Raw genomic sequence first — 26,188 nt, forward strand, 5'->3', positions numbered from 1 at the left:
CGCCAACACACAGCGGTGCTGGTCAGATGCCGCCACAGAAAGAGTATGTCTGATTTATATTTAAGCGTAGCCCGGATTTAATTTGCCACCAGAAAATACACACAAAAAAGAATCAAAGCAAACATAAGAATGATTAAATTGATTTTAAAAAAATTGGTTTATTCTTTTAGAATATTGCTTATGTTGTGGAGTTATTCAATTCTCTATTTACATGACTGAAATCCATGTATTCATTAATACCATGACATTGTTGATCACCGTGTATCATTTAAGTCCCCACGCTTGGATAAGAGGGTTTGCTTTAAATATGGAATTGATAAATGAACTAATAGATGAATACAGGTGTTCTAAGGTGAGCCCATTTGCTCTCCATTCCATCTGAGAAGACTGATCCGCCCCTTTCGGCGACTTGGGCAACAGAAATCAAGCACACACAATACTCGCCTCGGCTCCACCGTGACGTATTTCCTGGAGAAAAGGGTTTGTGGCATTTTGTTGTCATCTCCGTCCAATAGTGAACCGCTTCGTTGTATTGGCACGGAGCCGCGTATTGCATCCTTTAAACCCGTCTTATTTTTGATCATTATTACTATTATTTCGCGAGTGTGAATTATTGGCAGCACGGCGTGGTCAGCCCTCGGTAGAAGTGAAAACCTCTGAAGAAGTAACTGGGTGCGGAGGCTGAAGTTAACTGTTAAATCAGAGCCATGGTGGTTTCGGTGGCAAGTTGGTGGCGGATGGAGAGCAGGACGGGATAGCTGGATCCGGCACTTTGGGATGAGGATGGGTGCGTGTGGATAGCATTATAACTAAAAAAAAAAAAAAAAAAAAAACCGGAGCAAGTGGAGGAGGCACCGCGTCAGGTTAGATGTAAAGTTGAAAGTCGGATCGCAGGAGAAAGGGGAGTCTCCGACCGGAGGAGATGTGGAGGCACGCCGTCTCAATCTGCTCTCACGTCTGAGGTAACTATCAACGACGGACAATTATCTGTGTTTTTCTCTCTCTCTCATTAAAATCCACGAGTTTGGCGTGTTGGGAGCAGGGAGGGGAGCCGTGGCAAAGTGGGTGGGAACAATGGGAGTATTTGCGAGGATGATTAGAGTGTGTGTGCCAGGCTGCCAGCATCCCTGTCCAGTCCTCCCAGTCAGGTACCAGCTTCCAGCTCCCAGTCTGGAGACCCGCGTCTTTTTCTCACTCACGCGCAGGTTCACCTTTTTTTTTTTTTTTTTTTTTATTATTTGTTGAAGGCAGCGTGACAATTGAACCAGCTTTTTAGACGAAACGCCTCCTCCGTGAAGTTTATTGTTGGTAAGATAACAGCATGTTTGTTTTAAGTGGTGTATTTACAGTGTTTGTTCTCCGCAGCACGTCTCATTTGACTCGCGGCTAATTGACCAATTATGCGCTTTCAACCCTCTTCTTCTCCTACATTATCTTTCTTTTTATTCACCCCGAAGCTTTAATAGGCTAAAAAACCCCTCATCAAGTACTTTTATCTGTGTAAGGTGTGAATTGGTGTAATAAATTTCTGTTAGTTCTGCTTCCCAGGCAAGGCAGGGATTGTGAATACATTGCTACGCACTATTCCTCTTTACAGCGGCATCAAACACAGAAGCAAATGCCCCTGGTTTGTGGAAACAAGCTGAATAACTACATCCTGAGTAGTCAAACTTGTCTATTGTTCTAGTTGTCATTGCTCTTACCTTTAGTTTATATGCCAAAAGGGTCTCAACAGGGGAGAAAGTCAAGGTCACTAATTATTGAGGCAAACAGCATGGCTCCAAGCATCTCTCCCAGTGGGATTTCTACTGTGAAACAAAAATTTTTGCTCCTTTTCTTTGTGATGCCTGCTTCTTCTTCAAACCACCGACGCTGCCAAAGTAACTATAAGATGCTGTTCTTATGTTGCTGGAGGAAGTTTCATTGTCTGGCCAGAGCAGCGGCTGTCTGGCATCATTGGTCCAGGCTTAACAGAGCTGAACACAAGTCTGAACGGCGCTCGTACAACCATGCCTTTTATATAAGGCATAAAACAGGGAAGCAGTGGAGGACAAAGAAGCAGGAAGACAAACTTGTCAACAATATAACTCATCTATAAACTAGGGCAGACAGTGTTGTGGATGAGGGGAAGTTTTACACAGGGAACAATGCCAAGATTCAGATCGCTGTTAGAAATTGGGTTGGATGTCTCTATGGGACATTACTTATAAAATTGATTCTTTCTCCTGGACACAGATTGCCACCGCCCAGGATAACATTTTATCAGGCTTTTCCATCGGACAGATCATGCTTTAGCGGCACTCAGTCATCGCTTGCTCGCTCTGTTCACGGTGTGTCTCAGGTGATCACCTCCAGCTGTGCACTGCCGTCCTCACACAAGGCAACATGCCTGCGCAGTACTTCTGCGTTTCCAATCGCACTTTCACTTGGAGCAATTTTCTCTCTCAGGAGAGGATACTTGGCTGTCAGTGATACTTCACAAATGCTGCAGCTCAGTTGTGTGCCTTGGTTTCTCAGTGAGAGGGCAGCCCAGAGCACATGGTGGGTGTTGATTTGGCTGCTGGGCAGCCTGAAATAGAGCCTGAGTGCCGCATATGGTCTGTCACAGCTTCGTGTGCATGTCATTACCCATAGAAATTGCTTGTTTATCCCGATCAAGAGTAGATACCTTACTTTCCTTACTTTGTCACATTGTTTTCTTTTTTTTTTTTTTTGTTGTTCTCTCAACACTCCCAACTGGAAATGCAGAAAAAGTGATGCACTGTGTTTACTGTATTGGAGACGCTCATGTGGCATTCAGCTACTGTTGTTCACTCTAGAGCAGCTGGGGACAAGTGTTTTCCAGATGGATGTTGGAGAATTACTTTGGCAACCCTGTGCTTTCATGTAATGTGTTTGATTCAGTGTCATGACATCCATAATATGGCAGCATTTGAGTCACTTTTGGGTTTTTTTTTTTTTTAATTAGCCTTGGAAATAATGAGCCAGTCATTTAAAATAGATTTCATTTAGCCACAAATATATTTTATTTATTTATTTATTTATTTTTTAAATTCATTACTGGTGCGAATGTCTAAGAGGCATAGGCAGGAAAATGATTCACCGAAGAATATCGTTTCTTTGGTAAACAGTTTCTCAAGGATTCCTCAAATTTAACAAGGCCAATTTTTTCAACAGTTGAAATAAAAAAACTAAACTAAACTTTTCTATGTAGAAAAAAATCATTTCCAAAAAGTTAAATTAATGCATACGTGTCAGTCTGTCTCTTTGCTAAATCCTCATCCAGCTTTGGTCCAGACTGCCGACAGGCGAAGACAGGGCACGCCCTGCCAGTCTATCACAAGGCAAATACAGAGGGACACACACACACACACACACACACACACACACACACACACACACACACACACACACACACACACACACATACACACACACACACTTCATTTATAAGGTCAATCATGAGTCACCAATTAAAGTTTTTGGACTGTGGGGGCGGACAGGGAAAAAGCGTGCATGCAGAACCTTGAAACTGCACTGAAAGGCCAATCCAGACTGATAAAGAAAGAGCAATAACCACCAACTAACCCAGCGTCAGTGACAGGAACCGTTCCCACATATTAGTCTCAGCCTTTAACAGCAAATGTTTGGTTTAGACCTTGATATGACGCTGAATAATTGCAATAAAATCCGTATTATAATAAAAAAAAAAACAACCTAATAATATCTGTCCATTAGCAATGTTGATAAGAATCCCGTCAATATATTTATATTTCTGTAACAACGCTGTTAGACCTTGTGTTAGAATCAGTTCTCAGCAGTCTGGATTACAACGTTCTTAAGTCTTCCTAAACCTTCAAATCTCTATTCTGCAGAGGCTGTTGCCTTCGGGCTTAATGAGGTTATTTAAACAATAATTAATGTATTGTGTTGGTGCACCGTGATGATCCGTCTTCCCCCGCTTCTCGAGGCAGTCGGACAGTTAGCTGATGTCCAAACCGAGGATTTATCTGTGGTTAGCTGGTACAGCAGAACCTTGTTCTGCGGGGCCACAGTGCAGCTCCACTTGAGCAGTTTGGAGGTGAATTGTGCTTCTCAAGGACACATCAGCCGTGGATGCTAAGGGAGAGGAAAGGATTGTTCGTTAGGAGCTTTCTCAGCAGAAGTTCTGCTCTGAGTTTTGATTTGACGGCAGAAACTTGCTGTTGGATTTTTTTCTTTGTGTTTCAGTACTAAAAGGAAAAAAAAAAAATAAAGAATCTTTGATCAAAGTTGCACTCCCTCCTCATCATCATGACATATGAAACCATATTCAATAGTCTGAAACAGAAGGTGCAGGATAAATACAACCGATATAAGGAAAAAAATGGATATTATCATTGTCTCAAAAAAAGAATGAAAATGCTTAGCAGCTAGAAGCCAGCAATGTAAACTGAACATGAGAGAATGTATATTAATAGTGCACAGACCAGAACTGAGGACTTCGTTGCACTTCACTTCTTGTGAGGGAGAGTTGAAAAAAATACAATTTAAATTTAGCATACCATCGGTCACTTATCCACCCTTAACACTTCTACTTTACTTCAGTTTGGAGGTTTTCCAAAAGACACAATGCAGCTGACTTTTTGTTTTCACTGTTGTTTAGATTTTAAAGTCTTGACTCTTATGCGGTTCCAAGGTTGAAGTTTCATCTCAGTTTTAGGCCTTTGATGTATATTGTAGGAGTAAGCAGCCTCTTGTTAACGCCTCTCCGGGCTGTGTTTTGGGAAAAAGGCTTTTCGGGGTGTGTTGTGTTATAATGCGCTCGTTATTTTCCACGACGCTGCCTGGAAAAGGCCTGTGGACCCTCACCTGACTCTCCTCCTTCCCCTCTCTCTCACTCATTTACTCTCCCTCGATTTTTTTTTTCCTTTCTTTTTTAGCCATCTCAGTGACAGCAGACCCTTTGCTCTTGTTTTTGTAGCTCCAGCATAGCATCTAATGAGCTCAGAAGAATTGCTCCACGGGAAGAGTGACAGCCCCCCGGTCATGTTTTCACCACTTTCCCTGCTGCGCTCGAAACACACCCACTCTATCCATGAAGCCGCAGATCTATTCAGTGTGCTTATCCTATTCGAATAGTTTGGATTCACCTAAATCTCTTGAAATTGAATAATTGTTGTAGGATTGAACAGCGGGGGCATTTTCTGTGATACAATTCAACCAGTTTGGGTTAAAGCTTTTCAAGGGAAAGTTAATGCAAAAACAACTGGCTTCAATAAGCCTACCGCCCGTGGCCATTAATGGCTTTTGCATTGAAACGTTTTGTTTTTTTCAAGTCCTCAAATAGGAGCTTGTGTTGCAAAACCCATTTGCTGTATGGACGATCAATATTTATACACTATAAATTCATGTAAAAAGAAGGGTTTGATTAAAAACACAGTTGTCCCTCTTTAGCCGGCAGTGTTGTGTTGCCTTATGTCCTTTGTTGTACTTTTCCTACTGCCATTCTGTGCAATCTAAGCAGCCAGACTGCTCTTAGGCACAGCCACCTTTCTATTTACAACATCTACACTGACAACAAAAAGTCCTGTAACAGATGGCGTGTCTCCCTGAGAGCTATGATCTCAACATCATTAAGTCAGTCTGAGATTGCATGAAGAGACTGAGCAACTTCTCCAGTGTACTCCAAACAACCCGCCTAAGTATTTAAGAAAAAAAAAAAAAAAAAAAAAACTGTGCACAAGCGTGCCTTGGAGAATGGGGTGGTGGTGCGTCTCGAAGAAAAGTGTCACCTTCTATTTATAGAAATGTGATGGTGACTGCAGATGACATTGGCGATGTGTTTCGCGTCCCATAGAATGCAACACCTGTAGGCCTGTTCAGACAGCGCCATCCATCACTGATCAAGCGCTTGCCCGGGCATGTTAATAATAATGTATTTATTTATCAGCGTCTTTCAGCACAGCCAAGGTCGCTGTACACAATGAACATGTGACATACATGTCGAGGTTATTTTCAAAGCTTTCGCCCAGACATCTTGATATATTGCTGTAACTACTGCTGTCTTCCTCTGTAAACTGATTTGTTTTTCAGAGGGATGAACTTGCCATCATTGCATAAGTTGAAAAACAGAATGACTACAATCCACTCTCTCTTTTTTGCACCGTCTGAGAGTTTGAAATGCAGCTCTTGTTTTCTTTCACATCAGTTGGGGGTCTTATAAGGTTCGACTCACTGAATTGCATTGTTGGTGGGACAAAACAGGCATTTATTCTGGCACTATCCCCCTTCTCTTCATCTCGTTCAGAGTGGACTGATATACGTAGTCGTAACCCAAACCTTATCTTTTTCGCACAGTGAATCAGTTAACTTACCTCAAAGCGCTCCGTTTTATGGGTGACTTATAGGCTCCTTTGCTGTGAAAGTGCTACAAATCAAAGGCAAGGAGAGAGCTGCAGTATGAAAATCTGGGAGTTTTTTTTTTTTTTTTTGTTTGTTTTATTTTTTTGAACATCTGCTCAAATAACAGTCAGTTGTATTGTAGTTCTTATCATTGCTATTCATTTAATCTATATAATACTGAACATTATGACGCCTAATAAGTAGTTGGTTAAATTAGCCCTTTGAAACATCATAAAATTAACAGCAGGGACTGAATGAGAATTAAAAATGTCCTCTCCCTCTGAAGCCTTGCCTCTCTTGTAGCCATTAGCTGCATATTGGTTTGCTTGGAGCGTTTCCTGTATTGCAGCAACATGCCTGCTGTATATCATTATCATATATTACCATTTTCTGCCTGGAAAAGATGAAGGAGAATTGAAAAATAATTTTGTTTTTGCCAGCGCTTTTGTCAGTTTTGACCTAATATTTATGCTTTGCACATTTATTAAGTTGTGGTGCTTTGGTGCTTTTTTTTTTTTTCTCTCTCTCTCTCAGCTTGACAGTGGACGTTGAACTGAGGTTGATGGGCGATAAAGCCCCTGGTTGGCTGGTTATTTTCGCTGCAGTTTTCGGTCTTTTTTATGAATAATGTCTGCAGTAGGTATTTCAGGTCCAAGAGCGACCCAGTTAGGAGGGCCACAGTTTTGTTTATAGCTTGCTCTGTCCTCTCATCTCTAGGCCGCTGTTCTACTTTGCCGCTGTGAGGTAGAGCAGCCCCACTCTGCCCGGGAAGCAGCGACAGACGGACGGACGGATAGACTGGCCCCGTCAAGAGTTCTCCTTTTAATGGATGCCAGGGTGGCCCTGCTGCTCTTACGGACAGGTCTTGTCCTGCTGACGCTCGAACTGAAGTGCACCGAGGCTGCAGAGGTCTTCACAAACACCTGGGCTGTCCAGATCAACGGGGACTCGCAGGAAGCTGACCGCATCGCCAGGGAACATGGCTTCATCAACCATGGAAATGTGAGTTCTTTATTATGAGTATCACGATCACAAAGCTGCTGCATTATACTTTTACCCACCTGATTCACCTCATCGGCAGCGATGGCTTGTACAGTAGCTAAACATCGCTATTAAAAAATGATTGCACATCAAAGCCGAGCATCAGAGCGCCTGACACGACACCTCCAGGCTTTCCTGTTTGCGCAGCAGATTGTTGAAGTGTGGCCTCCTCCACTTCTGGTGGAGTAAGTGGGGCATGCGTGACTTCCGAACCGCCTGGCAGACAGTAGTGTTTACAGAGTAGTGTCAACAGCAGTTGGGGCTAACAAGACTGTTGTTTTAGGGTCTAAGAAAGTTTTGCCGTATTGAATAATTGGATGTATAGGTAGTCTGACGGTATTGCTGCGACTTCTGTTTTCCCGTTTATTTTTGGTTTGCTAAGCCACTTTAATTAGTTGAATTGCTGTGTCACATAGTTTTCACATTGGAGAAAGAAATAAAAATTGTCAGGAGTGAAAAATGTGGAGGACCGAGAGAGAGAAGCAGAAGTGACTTATTGTTTTTTGGGGGTTTTTTTTTTTTTCCAGTGATGTGTTAGGTCCCTTGAATATCAAAATGCTTCCAAGGCTAAGCTTTTTCATATTTGTGCTCAACACTTGACAGTGAGTTGCTATTTGGTCCCCCCCTCCTTCCCCTGTTGCTCCACTTGAGACTTAAGTTCATTTGCATGTGTCTTTGTGGAGCTGCCTGAGCACTGCACACACCAGTGAACAGCCCTCTGGATTACTTCTTAGGAATATGTGTGGGAGGTTCCGCAATATCCCCGTCCTACCTCTACCCACCTCAAATAAAGAGGATTTTCTAAAAGAGAGGTTTGCAATATTAATACAAGCTTATCTTTGCTTTCCTTAGTTTGTCAAAGATAGTTCTTTCTGGCTTTCACAGTCCGGTGTTTTTTGGTTTTTTTTTTCTCCTCGGTGAACAGTTGTCCAATGGGTTTATCCCAATCTGGACATGATTAGCCTTGTGCTATTATAAGTCTGTGTTTTTTCTTCCTTCAGCTTGTTATATTAAATTATATCTTAGAGCTTGTCTAAGATTTATATTCTGTTCAAATCTGGAGCTCCTTTAGTATTGATCTGGATCACTGCAGTTGTTTTGGGTAAAACTGAGGAAAAAAACCAGTGCAGTGCGGAGTGAAAGAAAAAAAAAAAAGAAGCTTACATTAGGTTTATTGTCCCATAACAGTTTTTGCTTTCATATGCTTCTGTTAATTCTCGATGGAGAATCAATCCACAGTCCCAGTGAATTGAGTGAAATGCCATTTGGTATTCAGCTCACAGAGTACACATACATATTCTAGACACACAATACAATAGAGCAAGAAAGGAGTCTCTCTCCGCTGAATGAGGCAATTCTTCCTTCTTTTTCGCATATTTCCCCTACGTGATCACTTTCCCTACATAAACTTTAATTGCCTTCTTTCACTTGTTTTTCTCTTTCTCTCATTTTCCCCGACCACAACGACGGTATCGAGCCGCCATTCAGCTGATTTAAACCCGTGATTAATGGATTCATTTTTAGCTTTTTTGTCAATTACTGATTGCATCAAAGGAGGAGGTGCCGGAGGATGTCAGAGGAATAAATCCTCCCCGTTGCCGAGTCTGTGATGCCATATGGCAGCTTGTCAATTTAGTGCACATGAAAAGACAAACCACTCGTGTCACCCCAACCAACCGCAGTGGTTTTGGGTTCATGACACACCCCGAGGGAGCCCTTCTCTTCTCTCTTGTGCCGAGAAACAGATATTCCAATAGTGGGTGCAATGCCTGCAACTTTGGGGGGGGAGGGTGAGTGTGGATAATGAAAGCAGAATTGGAAAGAGTGTAGAAAGAATTCAGACTGTTATCATCATTTTCCAAAAAAAATGAGTAGCAGTAGGAACGAGACGCAGGAACCGCTGGGTGACTGCATATGAAGCGCGTTATGGAGGAAACTATAATAAAGCAGAAATATCGACTGAAAAACTTGAGCACCGAATGACTGGAAGGTTGAAAATTAGTATTATCCACTCTCTGAAATTAGGTTTGGTGGGAGTACTTCTTCACTCATTGTTTCGCAGAGGCACACAAATAAGTTTTATTTTAGTCTTTGGTCCCTGAGTGGGTGCAACGAGAGAATCATGATCTACAGGCTGCGCTCTGACTGGATCGTGTGGGTTATATGAGGGAATGGGAGAGGCAAGCCTTTTCAGGGCTGGGGGCTCAGAGAAGAATCGGCTTAGTCATTTTCCCATCATCCTTGGTGGCCGCCCTACAGGCCACTTGATGAGAGCAAAGAGGTTGACGTATAATCGGAACGTAATGGGATTTTTATCACTAATGTGATTATAGGCTCATCATGTGACAGATTTTCTTATTTACTGCAGTGCCTAGAAATATCATATTGTCTTGTTATGTCTGTCAGTATTTGCATTACCACCTTTTATATTTCAGGCCTTTTATTTGAGTAGGTGTAAGGAAATGAAATTATATGTGCCTGACTCTGTATGCATGTGTTGAATTTCAGGGTTTAGGAGTAAATGTCATTGAGACATCCCAGTGTGCATCAGCATTTTGCAGCTTGTCACAGAATATTGTTGTATCTGTTTCTCTGTAATGTGTTCAATTTTTTTTTTTTTAACAATGCTTTGTGTTTGTGTGGGCGTTCCAGACCAAGGTTTAGAGCTAAATGTCATGTTGTGCTCTTGGTGAGCCGAGTCAGAATCATTGTTTTTATGAGGATGGGCAGGCTCTGTGGGCGTTGACAGACTGAATCACCCCTGAGTAGATGTCTGATGCCAGAGCCGCTTCCCGTGTCTCTTTGTCTCTCCATCTCTTTTTACTTCCCTCAATAGGGGTCTTCTGGTCTTCTATTTATAGCTAACACAGTTAAAATGCTTGGCATTACTGTAATTCCTGGTTTCAAAAATAAAATTAAACTCTATCCTCTTTGTGCTGACTGCTTTGCAGGTTGTGTCTTTCCTCTAGCTGCATGGGTCTGTAATGTCGATCTAACAGGTCGTTTCCAGGTACTGTATGATTACTTGATTACAGTAATCCTGTTTAAACCGATTGAACTATATTATCCTTTCAGAACCCATTGACAGATAAAATGTAAAACAGTCCAAGACCGCTGTCCACGCTCAGCATGATACCTTGCCAATTGGGCGAAGCACCGACCTGCCGGCTACTTTTTACTCAATCTATCTTCATTTGATTCATTGAGTTCTATTGGGATGAATTGCAGCAAAAAAATGATTTCATCAAAATAAATCCTTCTCCCAGTCGATTTCTCTCTGTCATTAAGTGATCCGAGGGATGTGAGAGATGCTGGAAACGCATCAGCTCTGGGAGCATGCAGAAATGATACTGCTGCTTTTAATACGGGGCTGTGGGGGGGGGGGGTTGTGTATATGAGAAAACTTTGATTACTTTCTATTCAGATGTGGTTTGTGAAGTGAGCTGTGAAGTGAGCTCGCAGATAGACTGGTTACATCACGCAGCGTCGCTGCTTTATATCTTCTGTGTTCATTTGCCTTAAGTGGGATCGGGGATCCCGTGCTTCACGATCTGTCAATACAGGCATGTGTGTTTCCATTACTGCTCTTTTTTTTTCTGCTAACCCGTGTTTTTGTCCCTACTTAAAGCTGATCACTTCGTGAGAGGATCATCAAAAGCGTCTCCCTTCAGTTATCCAACACACTCCCGCTGTTTCCTCTGCAGTGCGTACTTACTCGGAGATGTTCGTATCCTCGAACTTCAAGACTTTTGTTTCACATATAAAAACTCAGATTACAGCATTCTGCAGCAGCTAGACCGGCACTCCCTGCACCTGCAGTATTTTCAGTCTCCTGTTTCCCACAGGACTCTAAAGGGGAAAATAGAAAGTGTCTCAGTGGAAAGCTCACCATTGGCGCTAATGAATTTCAGTGCAGACATGCTAATGCATCATAATGGTACCAGGAGATTAACATGAGAAAGAGGAAGATTGTTTCCTTCCCAACATCCAAGGTTTGTTGCAAATCATTTTTGAACAGCTTGTTTATGTTTTTCTTTGTTTCTTTATTTTTAGCATGTGAGCAATTTTGCTTTGGAGAAGTAAAAATTTAGGATGAGTTTGTGATGAGTCTGAAGGCCCCCAATAAAAAAAAGCAACCCTAATTAAATTCAATCACTGTATCGCATTTAAATCAGTTTAAACACGTTTTTTTGGCATCGTTTTTCTTTGTTGTTTCCGGCTTGTATTGAATGGACGTGTTTCTTTAAAAAGTCTTGGATGATGAAGAACAGAGGTGTTTGCCAAGTAGCAGATGCAGTGTTGCTGGGTAATGAACTCCTAATGCATTAATCGTTAGGTCAAAATATTAACATTGAGTCTGATTGATTGACGGAGACCTTCATAATTTATTTGAGCTTTCTCTGGGCCATTACCTCCCAAGCATCATTAGGCTGCATGAAATGAGCTTCCAAAGCCATAGTAATGCCAGAAGAGCTCCAGATCACATCTCATAAACATCAATTGTTTTTAATTCATCCTTTATTTATTTTTTTTTTTCAGTTGCTCATTCTGTCCCGGCTTGTCTTTGCTCAGTGATCTTCTGTGCATCACATTCTTTACTGCTCAGAAAATCAAGCATGAGCTCTTCTTCTTGTGTAATCTCACAGCCGTCTGTGACTGCAGATTATACACATACACATATTATCACAGTTTTATTTGTCTTTTCTGCTAATGTCCAACCTGCTCGGTTGTTCAGTAACCCTTTGTCACGAGGCGGTGAACATTTTACTTCTAATTTTCTGTCCTTGTAAAGTAATTTTTATTCTGCGTCCATCAACAGCTACAAAACCCTTCCTGGGAAATTAATAGTAAAGAGATGGGTATCATGAAAACATTTATGTCTCTTAAAATATTTGAATATATTCCTCCTTTTGCATAACATCTTGAATATTCATGAAAATCACAGCTTTTTCTTCCAGACGCTGCCTCATTCTCAAATCTTTGCGACAGATGAATTTTAATTAGCGTGTTTGAAAATGTGATCAGATGTTCGAAATCTGCACCACATGATGGAGTGGAAAAAAAGTTTAGTTAAAATTTAAAGGACAGAGCCTGTTTAGCATCTCTGCAAATGTTTGCTGCAATCGAGAGGCTGTCACTGACTCCGACAGGGCTGCAGGGTATGAGTTAAACATGAGATATGCTATAATCCTGTCCAGCATTGCAAATGGCTTTCCTTTATTAAACAAACAGAAGTCTATGAGGCTGATATCTTTGTGTTTTGTGCTCTTTTTTGTGTGTGTCTTGAATCTAATTTTAACCATTTCTTTTTTGCTTCAGCATTTTTCACCACTGTTGTCTCAGAAGAAGTGGAGCAGTGTGTTGACTTTGTTGTTTTTAGTTTAAAAAAAAAAAAAAAAAAAGTGTTTGTGTTTGTACTTATGAGTTCTGCGTGGCCACCATGTATGAAATGACGCTGAAGGCTTCCATCGAATATGCCAAACGTGTTGGCATTCAGAGCATGAATGCACAGTGAGCGGAAAGATAATTTAACTCACCTCAGTCAGTCTTTAGCGATATATAATTGTATATTTTAATGTCTGGGTGATGATCAATTTGCAATATGCCGTGCACAGAAATTCCACACTATCTACACTTAACAAATGGAGATGTAGCTTTTGCAACCAGTTATGTTTGTGACACTATTTTTCTAAATAAATTATGTTATTACTCTCACTTCAACTTTGCAGTAATGCGGTGCTTCCCAGTCCTGAGAACTGGAGCAGAGAGACGTCTCAAGCACGCAGCACAGTGGTCCTCGAGGAGCAGGATCGGAAAGTGCTGCATAAATGCCATGAAAGAAAATGTTGAAGGAAAAAAAAAAACCCAAAAGGATAGTTCTTAACTGACATTATTCAAATTCTAGAAAGTATTCAAGCTTTGGAACTATTATCATGCCGACTGGCATGACAGGTCTTTGTTACACCCTTTAACCTCGCTTCTCTCTTCTCACGCCGGATGTACTCTCTCGTCTCTCTTTTCCTGCGCACGCTTGTATTATTCATGTTGAGGAGACATAAATGTCTTTTACAGAGCTTTATTGAAGGTACTCAACTTCTTTTGAGAGACTGAAAGCAACTGCCCATGAAGCGAATCGATACGTCATTGGGTGAGAAACCTGGGTTTAATTGTAGTGAAATGGGTTTCAGTTAGGTTAAGGTCAATCGCCTGGAAATTGATACAAGTGAGTGCAAGATCCTGGAATTGAAGGAATGTGTGCGAGTGCGTGCGTTTCTTCTTCTTTCTTTCTTTTTTTTTTTTTTAATGTTTTGTTCGTGGAGGATTTGGCACAACCTTTAGTTTCTGCTCTGTGCCCTAAAGCCAGCCTGTAAAGCCCATGTGACTATCTGCAAACTGGCGTGCCACGCTGCAGCCTGTTCTGGCATTGGGTTGCCATGGAGAAAATTGCCAACTTATTATTTCCAGCAGATTGACTCCAGTGTTGGGAGGGGAGGGGTTCATTTTTTGTTGGCAACACTGTCTCATGGCTTCTTTTTTTTTTCTCTCTCTCTCTCGACATCTCATGGCCACTGTAGTCCCGCCAAAAGCTTGCAGGCTATGGGTGAGAGCATTGTGCACTGATAAATTCTATAATTATATATTTGAAACCACAAACTGATGAAATTATTTAAATGGAAAATAAGAATATTGCATATAATTAAAATATCTGTATATTTTCATTGTGTTTCAAGTTGTCTTTAATTAGCTTTGAAATAACACTTAATATTGTTGGAAAAAATTATATAAACGTAGACTTTGATTTCTACTCCTGTGTAAACATTACAGAACTAGTTTTTTTGGTGGTGATGGTCTTCTGCGGACATCGTATTTTTCTGTTGACTGTTGGTGACGTTTCAAACAAACCAGGAGGTGTAACATCTTCCTGTGAGTAGTCAATTGGTGTAAAATGTAGGACAATTGAAAATTCCTCAATATTATGTAATTTCCCCACCACATTCATTATAATCACAAGGAAATTATTTTTCGCACATATTTGAAGTGTTTTTTCTCCTCATCTTCATCTTTGAATCATATCCTATATAATCCACCGTAAAAAACTGTTTTGCAATCCTTTCATATCCGTTATCTGATCTTTTTGTGTTTCTTGCCTGCTGTCCCGTCTTTAATCTTAACTTCCCTCAAAATGTCCAATATTCGCTGAATGTTTGCAGGCCAATTCTTCTTTTCTCTGTCTTCCTTCTGAAGCCTCTTTCCTTTTCTGTTTCTTCATCCTCGAGTCTCTGCTTTATTCCAGTGTTTACTGATCTGAGTGAAGTGTACCTCCTTGTCCCCAAGCTGTCTCTCATTTAAATGCGCCACTTCATTATATGGAGCCGGCAGCTTCAGACCTTTTAGCTATTTCCAAAAATGTCTTCGAGAAATTGGTGGGCGCGATGCCAGAAAACCACTGAAATGATTACTCAAAATGTTCTACAAACTATGTTTTATAACTCAAGAATCTTTGACCTATAAAACTCTGACTCTACGCCGGATACTAACAGTCCACCAGCCACAAATTTGCAGTCAGCATTGGGACTGCAGGAGAAGTGCGGTTGTTTTACTGAAATAGGTGGCTGAATGTGCTCAGAGACCAAACTGCATAGATCAAGTGTGTGGAAAAGGATTAGGTCTATCAGGCTGCCTCTGCTCCTGTGTGAGACGGAGCCAGTCATGCATGTGCATTGTCTGCCTTCTTTCAAGTGTCTCTTGGCCGTGAAGCTCGAAAAAAAAAGTACCTTCATTTATAATTTGGTCATTATTTAGTGGTTTTGAGTAAACTTTGCTGAAACTCCACTTTTGCTAGCAGTTCTGCTTGCTGAAAGAGAGGAATGTCAATAGGTTGTAATTCAGTTCGTCTTCACTCCCGGTGCATTGTGCTCTTCCATCAAAAACCGTCAGTAAATAACTTTCTGAAAAATGTTGTACCTCGTTTAATCAGATGATCTGGTATATACCACCGGGGACCACTAGATGACACTGTCTGACAGCAGAATGCTGCTACATTACCACTGAAAAGCCTTCATTTTTACAGATTTGTCTGACAATACAAGCAAAATGTTGGGAAAAAAATGAACTCTAGACAGTGTCTTGTACGGTATAGATCCATCCATCTTCTGCACCACTTTATCTTCTTCGGGGTCATGGGGCGCTGGAGCTGATCCAACTATAGGCAAAGGCAGGGTGCATCGATCACAGGGCAAACACAGCAAGACAGACAGTCATACACAGGCAGTTCAGGCTTTTGGACTTCACGACTAAACGTGAGAACCTCGGGAAAAGCCACACACGCAAAGGGATAACATGCAAACTCCACACCATTCTCATGATGAGGTGAGACCACCCTTTTTTTTAATGCACATGTCTTTTCCTCTTTTTACAGATGGCTCTCATATTTATGGGTGACGACTCATAGTCTGAATATTATAATTCCTGGCGGTTGTGGGAGGGAGACTCTAAATTTAAAGATGGGATTATCTGATATGTTGAAGCAAGCTGTCAACCACACTGGCAGTATGTGACGTCGCTCCTGTGCCGCTCGGATTGAGAAGTCAGATTGAATTATGAGACACTTTTGACATGAAAATGAAAAAGCAAGCACACTTTTGCTTTTTCTTTTTAGTTGTTATATAAAGTGTGCAACCGAAAGATGAACATTAAAATGCAGTCTGCATGATTGACTCATAATTTCAATTATGGGTCACATAATGCAGATATAACCGTAAAATGAATGTGCATTTTGACTAATGCTTTTTAATTTTCAAATTTGACATTTCAAACTGAATTTTGACACCTTTTTGCTGGGGCATGTTTTAAAAAGTAAATGTCAAATGTTATTTTCTTTTTTATTTTAATTAAGTCACAAAATAAGCGGTCTTGAAGATTAAAAATAAAATGCAGTTTGTTTGATTGATTATTAATTTTAATTATGAGTCACATAAGCAGCCATAACCTTAAAATGAAAAACCAAATTTGGTTAGTGCATTTTAATTAGATTTTTGATTTGCTTCCATAATTACACATTTTCACTTAGCTTACCAAAAAGGTGGAGATTTTGATACTGCTGTAATTGTAACTTTATTATTAACCTGGTAGCTTTAGCATCAAAGTTAAGCTGTGAGGATGAATTTGAGCAAATATTTTACCCTGAGAAGTGACTTTTTTTTTTTTTTTTTTTTTTTTTTTTACAAGATTGAGATCTTTTTGAAGTTTGGCCAAAAAAAGTAAAAAGTGAAATCATTTGCTGTAATGTTAGATTCAATAGAATTCAAAAGGAAAATATGAGTCAAACGGAGGACGTATTTCACTGTATGAAGCACAAAATAGCACATTCAAATACATTTTCAGGCACAGTGAAAAGGTTTGCACTTGAATGGAAACCTTTTCATAATGTACTCCTCAGTGAGCTAAAAAGATAAACATCTGAAGTTGTTTTTAGGTAAATATGAACTAAACTGTTATTAATTTGGTCCCTCTGCTTTAAGTTATTAAACTATAATAATGTTTGTTTTTTTTTTCTGTACAACTTTGGTTTAAAAAAGAAACGAGGTGTTTGGGAACCTCAGGTAATTTTAGGTTCTGGGATAATTTGCAAAGTAAGATGTCAGAATTTAATTAGCTGGTTGAAACTTTGACTTGTTCAAACTCATTTGTATGAAAGACCAGGTGATTGAAATTCCAAGGCTGGGATAAATGCAACTATTTACACAGCAATTAAGTAAAGTTTGGAAGGCCAATGAAAGAGATTATAGCATTTATTTCGGCAATTAGTAGTCAGGGGGTTCTTTTAGTTCAGTGTCTGTAGTTTTTGGCTAATTTATAATCTTCTGGAAAGAACACAGTAAAAAGCGAAGGTATACTTGGAGGAAATGAAAATGTGAAGATTGATGAAAAGCACACCTCTCCAACTGTTAAGCACGTGGGTGGATTGGTCATGCTTTGAGCTTGTGTTGCAGCACTGCACACATCTCACTGGAAAGAAGAGTGGGTTCAATTAAATACCTGCAAACGCTAAAAGCAAACATGGTGCAATTAAAAATTAGGTTGAACAGAAAACCTTAGTACTTGTAAAGCATGAGGTGTATTGCAAGTGTTTTTCTTTTTTTTTAATGGTACAAAATGGATATGCAAAAAGAACTCTTATATTATAATATAAATCAAACTGGAATACCCCAAACCTGTTCTATCTGCTTACTGCCTTTTGGAGAAATGGTAATCTTCTACTCCCTTAGCTCTTCACAGTACTGAAATATGACGGGTGGAGCCTATGGTTTGCATGTTCAGCCATTAATTAATCCCCTATATGGCTTAAGGCTCATTTATGCTCCACACTAGACACCCATACATATTTCCACAGAGCCATCCTTCTGCGCGCTGCATTCATTATATCCGTATTTCTGTCAGTCTCCACCACGCTTACAGATACAGAGCAAAATGTAGCCATGAAGTCAGTGTCACCATCAATTGCAATGCTGCCTCTGTGTTTGCGTGTGTGTCAAGCCATTCTTCTTGGCACCACATTGTGAGACGTTAAAGATTTTACGACTTTGTTGCAGTTTCCCCTACAATCTGGATTGATAGTTTTCAATAACAATTTCAATCAGTGTCCTCTTCATCCGCAATATCTTGTTAAAATCCTCTGGGAAACTTTTACTGCCCGGCGAAATAACGTACGCTTGAGTCATGTCACTATAAAATGCTTCAATGCAAAATTCAGCATCCCTGCTTTGCTCAAACGGCCACATCATTTATTTTTATGACAGCGTGTGGATCATCATACACGTGTGCCGCTACATTCCCTGCCTATATTGCCCGCTCAGCTATCTGCTGATCAGCGCTCCTCTGTCCGCCCTGATATGAGACACACGGCTGCTCATTCCAGCTCACTCCCCCACGCACTCACTCCCCCGGTTTGCCATTACCTGGCCCGTCCTGCTTCGCTATGTTTTGCAGCCTGCGTCTCCATATCCTGACCGGCACCCTGCCGACGTGCCCACTCAACCTCGCCACTCACACTGCCGTGTGACTGTAGATGGACTTATTACACTAAAATCCCCAGAACTGTGAAGTTTTTGAGTCCCGTTCAAGGTCAGAAAATACATCTAAATGCGATCGTAGGAGAACTTGCTAAATTGTAGCAGAGTATCGGATGAATGCATAGATGGATGGTGCAACCAGTGAAAATGCTTACTTTCACATACTTGGCATTCACTCAGGCAGCCTCATGAGGTCTTGAACTGAAATGCATTTCCAACGCCGCTGAAGTACACCCCACATACTGTATGCTGAGCACTCGTCGGCTGGTTTTCCTTTCCTGTGTGGCCCAACTCGTTCCTGAGCTTATGAAGCTCCGGTCATGTACTGCAGCACTCTATCACACTCTTTTCTTGCTGAAAAAAGTCCCCCATAGCCGGGAGGTGGGCTTTGTCACTGCATAATGTTGTGATAACCACGCTCACAAAGTGTTGCTGTGAGTTCCTAATAAATGAACAACACTGTCACCAGCAAAGCTTCTTCATTCCGTCGCACCTCCTCGACTGTGCTTCGCGGTGGGCACCACACATGCAAATACCATCCATTCCCGTTCTTCCATTTTCACAAAAAAACACCCATCTGAAGCTAAGAATTTCCCTTTTGGACAGCTCACAATGGAATTTACTGCTCTGTTGTTCAGGTATTGTCTTCCTGGGCCAGAGCACTCAGCCATAAGTCTGCAGTGAAGGCGGGGTGTGTGCGTTGTTGTGGGTTCTTATCCGAGGCTGCTGAGTCTTCCAAACTCTCATCTCCAATGAGAATGAGCCATAAAATGACTAAACGATAACATTCTTCTTTAGTGCCGCTGTCATCTTTAGACCCGGTTAACTTTTACATGGTATTGATGGTCTTTGCTGCTCTGAAATATATTTCACAATTTTATTTTTCACCAACTTTATCGCAGCAACAAAAGACTGCTGTTTTTCCACTTTGCAAAATAGTTTCTGTCATTACATGTGCTACAACCCGCCTCCCCCCCAACCCCAAACAGAGGATTTAATTGTCTGGCATTTCCTGTTTACCTTGTCACCTTTCCACTGATTTCCCCTAATGCATTAAGCAGATGATTCCTGCCATTACCCTCAACAAGGCACATCTGTTAATTGAAAGCCACCGCAGCAGACGGTCTAATGAAGCTGGTTGAAGTTCACTCAGTAGTGTGCAAAGATGTCATCAAGGCAAACAGTGATTACCTCAAGGAATATATTTTATTTTATTTTGTTTAACACTATGTGGCTCGCCACGTTTGTCAGTGTCTAATCCAGTAGTGTCTAGATTTAAACTCATAATTTAAAAAAGAAGGATATAAATCCTTCAAAGTGTGTGCTTGTGTCTGTACATCCAGAATTGTTACTAGTAATAAACATCATTCTGCAACAGAGTACATTTTTTATGAACAATGTCACAGACTACATCTGCACGCTGGTTTTGTTCTCAGAATAAATGTAACTGTCACGGTGACGGTCTTCACATGCAGTACAATTGCTTTTGCAACATTCGACGACAGCATCAACAGTTCAGCAGGATGCGGCGTGACGCGCCGTCAGGTAAACGTTGCCGCAACGTCTCAGGCGTGTGAAATCCCGCGTGTCAAAACGGTCTGCAGACAGTTGAGCACCACATCTGAATTGAAATTGTAGAGAATCTGTTGTGGGAGCGGGCCATTAATTTTGAATTATGGCGAATCAATACAATTGAGCTCCTTCGAAAAATGAAAAAAATCCTTTGGTTTTGGCAACAGTCAGTAGGAAAGATTCTAAAAGGCAATAATAAATGGAAATGGAAAAAAAAAAAAAAAGCTATCTTGTTTGCCAGGTTTGAACAGCTGAAGCTGGCACTGTCATTGTTAGCACCATTACTGTCACTACAATCACTGCCACTGTCAGTAAATGTTATGACTACTGCTGCTAATGCCGCCACTAAACCAAACCATGAGTCATTTTATTGTTCAAAGTCAAATTTGTGCTTAACCCACTTTAGGCTCTCGTAAGTACACACATTTCTTTAATGTGTGTAGATTTTGGATGCTATATTCATTAATCAGTCGTAAAGAAACAGTTTTGTTTGGTTATCAACTTGTGTTAATGTTGAGCCACAACATATCAATAATGTGATGTGACAACAATTCCTCTTGAAGTGAATTGCCAGTTTGTATAATTAAATTAGATCAGATGAAATTGCTGCCAGGCGACCAATCCGCTATGTTTAATGTCTGATAAAAGCTCCACTTTTCACAGTTCTGCCGCCGCGCCTAGGAGCTCCTTTCTTCATCCTGCCCACAGGTTGAAAAGCACGGGCACGGCGATGGCCTCCGGCTCTAGATATGAGCTGTCACCTCCAAGCACTCTGCATGCCAACAACAGGACGGTGCAAACTATAACAGCTGCATGCAGAGTTTGTCCTTTGCACCATGAGTTTTGTTTCTTTATTATTTATATCCAATTGAACAGGTTCTCTGCACATTTTTTTTTATTATCATCATCAGATCTCATCACATTTCCTTCACCATTATTTCAAGGGAGAATTCCAATTTTAGCTTCCACAAAATATGATTACAAATGTAATATGTGTGGGTATCAAAGACGGGGATTAGACCATAAGAATTTGAAGTATGACGGTTCAGTTGTAGGTGAGATGAGAATTGTTGCCCAGAGACATGAGTGAGAGATCAGATTAGTGCTCATTCTGCTGAGAACCCCTGAACCACCTCATTTCATCCCTCTTCCACTAATGAAACAGCAACAGCAGTGGATTCTGAACCCTGAGAGTGTAAAAACAGTAAGTAATTTGACTGAGGCTGAGGACAGAGGGCAAGTTATTACGAAGTTATTAGTTTTTTTTTTTTGTGTTTTTTTCCCCCGCCGTGTGCCCAGATTCTGTCCTCGATCATGAAACCTCTAATATCTCTGAATAACCCATGTTTTCTTTAATTTGATATTTTAGCATCTCATTTTTCACTTTTTTTCCCTGCTTTGGTTGCCAATATAATATCCTGGATTCCTCTTGTGAGTATTTTTTTTTTTCCGCATGAAACCAGTCATTTGGGAATGAATATTTTAAGACCCTTATGAATTGTAAATCAGAGCTCAGAACACAGTTAATTTTGATAAAAGAGATATGGACAGGAATTCAGTGGGGGGTTCACGGTTTGATGTGTGCACTGCATTCAGAATAACTTAGGCTCCCTTTTAATTTTAGCAGATATTGATTAAATCCCCACCAGCAGTGATGAGATATTATAGCCGAATAAATGTTTCAGGAATTTACTGGGAGCGTTGGCACTATGTACTTTTAAATAATTTGCACACGTTTCTCCTCATTGTACATTCACAACGAGCTCTCGAGTTGACACGGGTTTTTCAGCGCGACTCTGACGCTTCAAAGTGGCAAATGATTCATCTGGCACACATAGGGAAGGAAAAAAAGCTGGTTTACATGTCATGACTGAATTCATTTATGATGGATTTCTACACGTTTTGATGCCTGTGATGCTTCATAAGAGACACGCTCATCTGTCAAGGGCCGGCATGCCCTGTGTGTGTGTCTGTCTGTCTGTCTGTCTGTGTGTGTGTGTGTGTGTGTTGACGTTGACATATCGGGAAGCAAAAAAGAGCGCATGGCAATCATACGAGTGACCGACGATTCTGACCTGCCTGTTGTGATCTGCAGTGCTGAAGCGATCGTGTAGGAGGGGAACAATAATGTATTCATTTTTCTTTTGATGAGCACAACAAAAATAGAATGAATGCTTCACCAGCCAGTAGCAGGGAATATTCACTGTCATACACAGGAAGGCTCCAAACTACAGTCTCCCAGCTTTTGTTCTTTCCCTTTTTACTCAAATACTAAAGAAAACACTGACAAGTCGATACGCTGGGAAAAAAAAAAAAAAAAAGTTGTGCAGAGAAACGTGGGCTTTGTGCTGCTGTAAAAGTATGACCTTTTGAGGAAAGCAGAATGGAGAAGTAAAAGGTCTGCGAGGCAGGAGATATCAGGCTATCCTGTGAAGCGTGACACTTGGTCAATTGGAGACTGATGCGATTTAGCAAAGACAAGACAAAGAGTGATGGTGAAATAACAAGGCTGCTGGCCTTTCCTGACGGTGGCACTATTTGTGATCATCAAGCCTCTTCCTGGAGTTTACAGGAAGTAGGTGGATTAGTATAACATCAATAACTGATTACAGTGTTGTTCAGTATTTATTGCAAAGTTCTAGTAAAATGTATCTTTTTTGTTCTCTTAAAAAAAGATGAAAAGACTCCTTACGTCTATGCAAATTTGAATATTTTTGTAATTAGTGGCTAATGATGCCTGGGGGGCTATTAGGAGGCTCCTCAGTGTGGACGGATGGGTGCGTAGGTGCCGTTACGCGCCGCTCCGCTCCGCACCCAGAAATTGGAGTTGTGTGTGGCACTTATAATCCAGCCAGATCATTCTCAGTCTGAATAATGTAGAAAGTGTGCCTGCCATGTGGGAAGAATACAATTTGCAGGAGAGGATGAATGCAGAATAGTTTTGCAATGTTCACTCCATTTTCATTCCACTTTTCACTCCTTTGTTGGCAAAAAGCGAGCGTAGCGCCGCTTGAGCAGTTCTCTGAAAATTTTAAATGATGCAGGAGTTCTTCAAATTATACTCAGCAAAATAAAAGTGACTTGAAAGAGTGGAGTATTTGACCCGGAACATATCATTAGTTCCTCATTCAAATTGTACTCCAACCTTTGGGAACCAAGTTAAAGAGTTCTCGATAGAGAATTTGTCTCAGTTTTTAAGTTATTTAAATGTGACCGTGGAGAACGTCTTCTTTGGGGTTACTTCATTTAAAACATAATCCTTACTCTGTAAAAATTCTTGTCTTCTTTGTTCATGAAGGCTTTGAAACTACAGCACGCTTTTGATTCAGACTGAGTTCTAGTGCTCTCATGAAAAAAAGAAAAATCCACATGATAGATTCATGGTTTTTTCCCAAGGACTGGACGGCGAGTTTATTTATATGAACTAATGGATCTCGCTGAGGAAAAGAGCTCCCACTGCTTATATGCTTCTTCATTAAGAAGCTGTGTAGAATATAGCAAGCGCCATGAATTTCTGGACCACATTATGGGGAAGATGAGTACATTACTCATGTCTACTTTTTTGTGTACAGTTCGATTGTGTTGAGGTGTTACCATCATAATCTAACCTCTGATTTACTTTGTGTTGCATTGGAGGCTGCAAGCTATTCTGGTGTAGATGTTGCTGTGTGTGACTGACTGGGAGCATTATCACACAGAAGTCGTGCTTTTTTTTTTTTATTTGAACAATGTCTTTTAAATTGGAACACTTTCACTTCATAGACGTCGGGCATTATGCGGTTTTCTCTATAACTGCATTGTGTTTATTTTGCAGAAGGCTTTTGACAAAGAAACGCTATTTTGGTTTTGATTATCAGGTCAATAAACATGATGGCCACAGCAAGTATTGCGTACGCCCACCTTTAAAAGGCAGAATTAATTTTAGTAAATTTTCTTGAGACGCAATTTCACCCAACCGAGATCTGTTTTTGTGTTTTTTTAATGCTTCTTTTGATTAGGTTTCATTGTACATCTAATGGCATTCTGTTCCTGGTCCCATTGTTGTTCTGCATTGTGAAAGAACAAACGGCACGGCACGCCAGGCTGTTTCAATCCAGCCCCTCACAAAATGTCACTTATGGATGCATAAAAACGAAATTGAAAAAGCAAATGAGGTTAAAGAAAAAATAATGGATCACAGATGTTAATCCCCCCCGTTCTGTTTTGCAGAAATTCCTCCCTGTACTCTCATCCTAAGAGCAATGGAACAAGCCCTAAATGTACAAGTCGCATGATGAAGCTTTACAGAGCGCTACAGCCATTTATCATTGTTATGACGGCTATCATGGGACCTTGCACGACGGTCCTTTATTGGAAGTGCTTTCATGTTTTCTGTGCTACCACACAAATTCATCCGCCTCACACAGCTAATACGAGCGCTCGTTTAGTCCCCGTGTTTCTGCCGCCTTGGATTTATACACCCCTCCGTAATGCAACATCCTTAAACTGTTAAATCATAAAGAAAAACCTGCTATGCCCGAACTCCGTTTCCCCCTATGAAAAACAATATGCTTCTGAATTATAGTTCACCAAATGTAACCGTCTCACTGTTCTCTACTAACCTTTGTGATTCATTGTAAAATGATTATTGCCATTTAGCCTATACAGCCCTGCTCCTGCTGATCGCACGATGTTGGGATCGAAATGGGGAGAAATGTCGTGACCTTTGAGGGGCCGTGCCTCAGATAGCACAATAGCGAGGCTTCCCTGGCACAGCTCAATGCTACATGGGAAATCTGTCTTTATTAGTGTAAATTATGCATGAACACTTTGACAACAACACCGTCAGAGTCCATGTTAATGCCTCGATGATAATAAACAGAAACACAAAGAAATTATGAAACAGAGCAATCAAATGCAAAATGTCTTCCTCCCTGTCAGCTCTGGTGTGGGTGTGAGTTAAAGGGCAGGGGCTTCACACTTGGATGAGCATAACTATTAAGCAAAATGCAATGTTCTCTTGTGCTGTTGTGCCATTGAATGTCCGTGTAACAGTCAATTCTGACCGGAGGACCACAGTCCTATTTAAAGTCCTCCTGCTCCAGCACACCTGAATTCAATGACTGTGTCATAAAGCTCTGCAAAAAAAAAAAAAAAGCCCAATAACAAGCCACTTTTTATAATCAGGTGTGATTTAGCAGGGACACATTGTGACCATGGAGGAGGCCAGGAACGTGTGCTTGTGACTGCTAATGATGTGACACAGCTGGAAACTCTAATCCTGTCATGAGAAATACATTGAGTATGAAATGATAATATGGACTGAAATTATATATATATATATATATATATATATATATATATATATACATATATATATATATATATATACATATACATATATATACATATATATATATATATATATATATATATATATATATATATATATAGTTCCTATTGCACTTGTTGCCTACATTAATAATGATCATTGAATCGATCAGACTTGAGGTTATTTACTCTGGTCATTTCAGGCTGTAACAAAGATATAGATATGTAAAATTCCAATTCCTGTTCTCAGTACACTGAGACCCCAATTCTCGATCTCGGAAGACGTTGGGTTTTGATGTCGTCAACAGTCTGTACTTTTGAGGTTCAAGGAGGGGCCGTAATGTTCCATGAATTTGAACGAGCTCTTGGTTCAAAGGCAGAGGCTCCTCTCTTCCAGTCAGCATGCTCTTCTGGTTCACTCTTCGCTCTTGTTCGATGCATCTTGGAAAAGAACTGGAGCTGCAGACTTGATTCATGAGAGTCTTGTTCTTTTGTCTGTGGAGCCACTGTGAAGAATCTTGTTTTTCTAAGTACCCACTCTTTGTATGTGCAAGTTGCTGCAAAAATATGTTATGTAAGCCTTGAACACTACATTGTACGCTTGGTGTAGATCTCGGGTTTGTCACTGCTGAAATGCAGTGATATTTGGTTGTTTTTTTATCACATTTTTCCCATAAGTTTTTGTAAGGTATTCAAACCTTTGCAGAGTTGGGTATATTAGGTGAAATCCATTGAGACACTCTGGTGGAAAAACTCACTTGCATCCAAAGTCTTAAATATTGTTTGCAAGTTAAACTTTGTGATATGAA

General features: G+C 40.6%; 1 protein-coding gene across 3 annotated transcripts in view; it reads left to right on the forward strand.

Moving 5' to 3' along the window:
• The first annotated feature begins 517 nt into the window (after positions 1 to 517).
• The window catches only part of furinb (furin (paired basic amino acid cleaving enzyme) b), a 79,409-nt gene continuing 53,738 nt past the window's right edge, over positions 518 to 26,188 (forward strand). The window contains exons 1-2 of one of the 3 annotated variants that reach the window (XM_030095359.1): positions 518 to 962; positions 7,102 to 7,386. In XM_030095359.1, the coding sequence (XP_029951219.1) occupies positions 7,210 to 7,386 (177 nt within the window). In that variant the 5' untranslated portion in view covers positions 518 to 962; positions 7,102 to 7,209. Of the gene's footprint in view, positions 963 to 1,082; positions 1,149 to 1,280; positions 1,309 to 7,101; positions 7,387 to 26,188 lie in introns of those variants that run through there. The other 2 variants (XM_030095360.1, XM_030095361.1) reach the window with 2 other exon arrangements.

The sequence above is a fragment of the Salarias fasciatus genome, chromosome 7 (genome assembly GCF_902148845.1).
Source record: "Salarias fasciatus chromosome 7, fSalaFa1.1, whole genome shotgun sequence".
Classification (NCBI taxonomy): Eukaryota; Metazoa; Chordata; class Actinopteri; order Blenniiformes; family Blenniidae; genus Salarias; species Salarias fasciatus.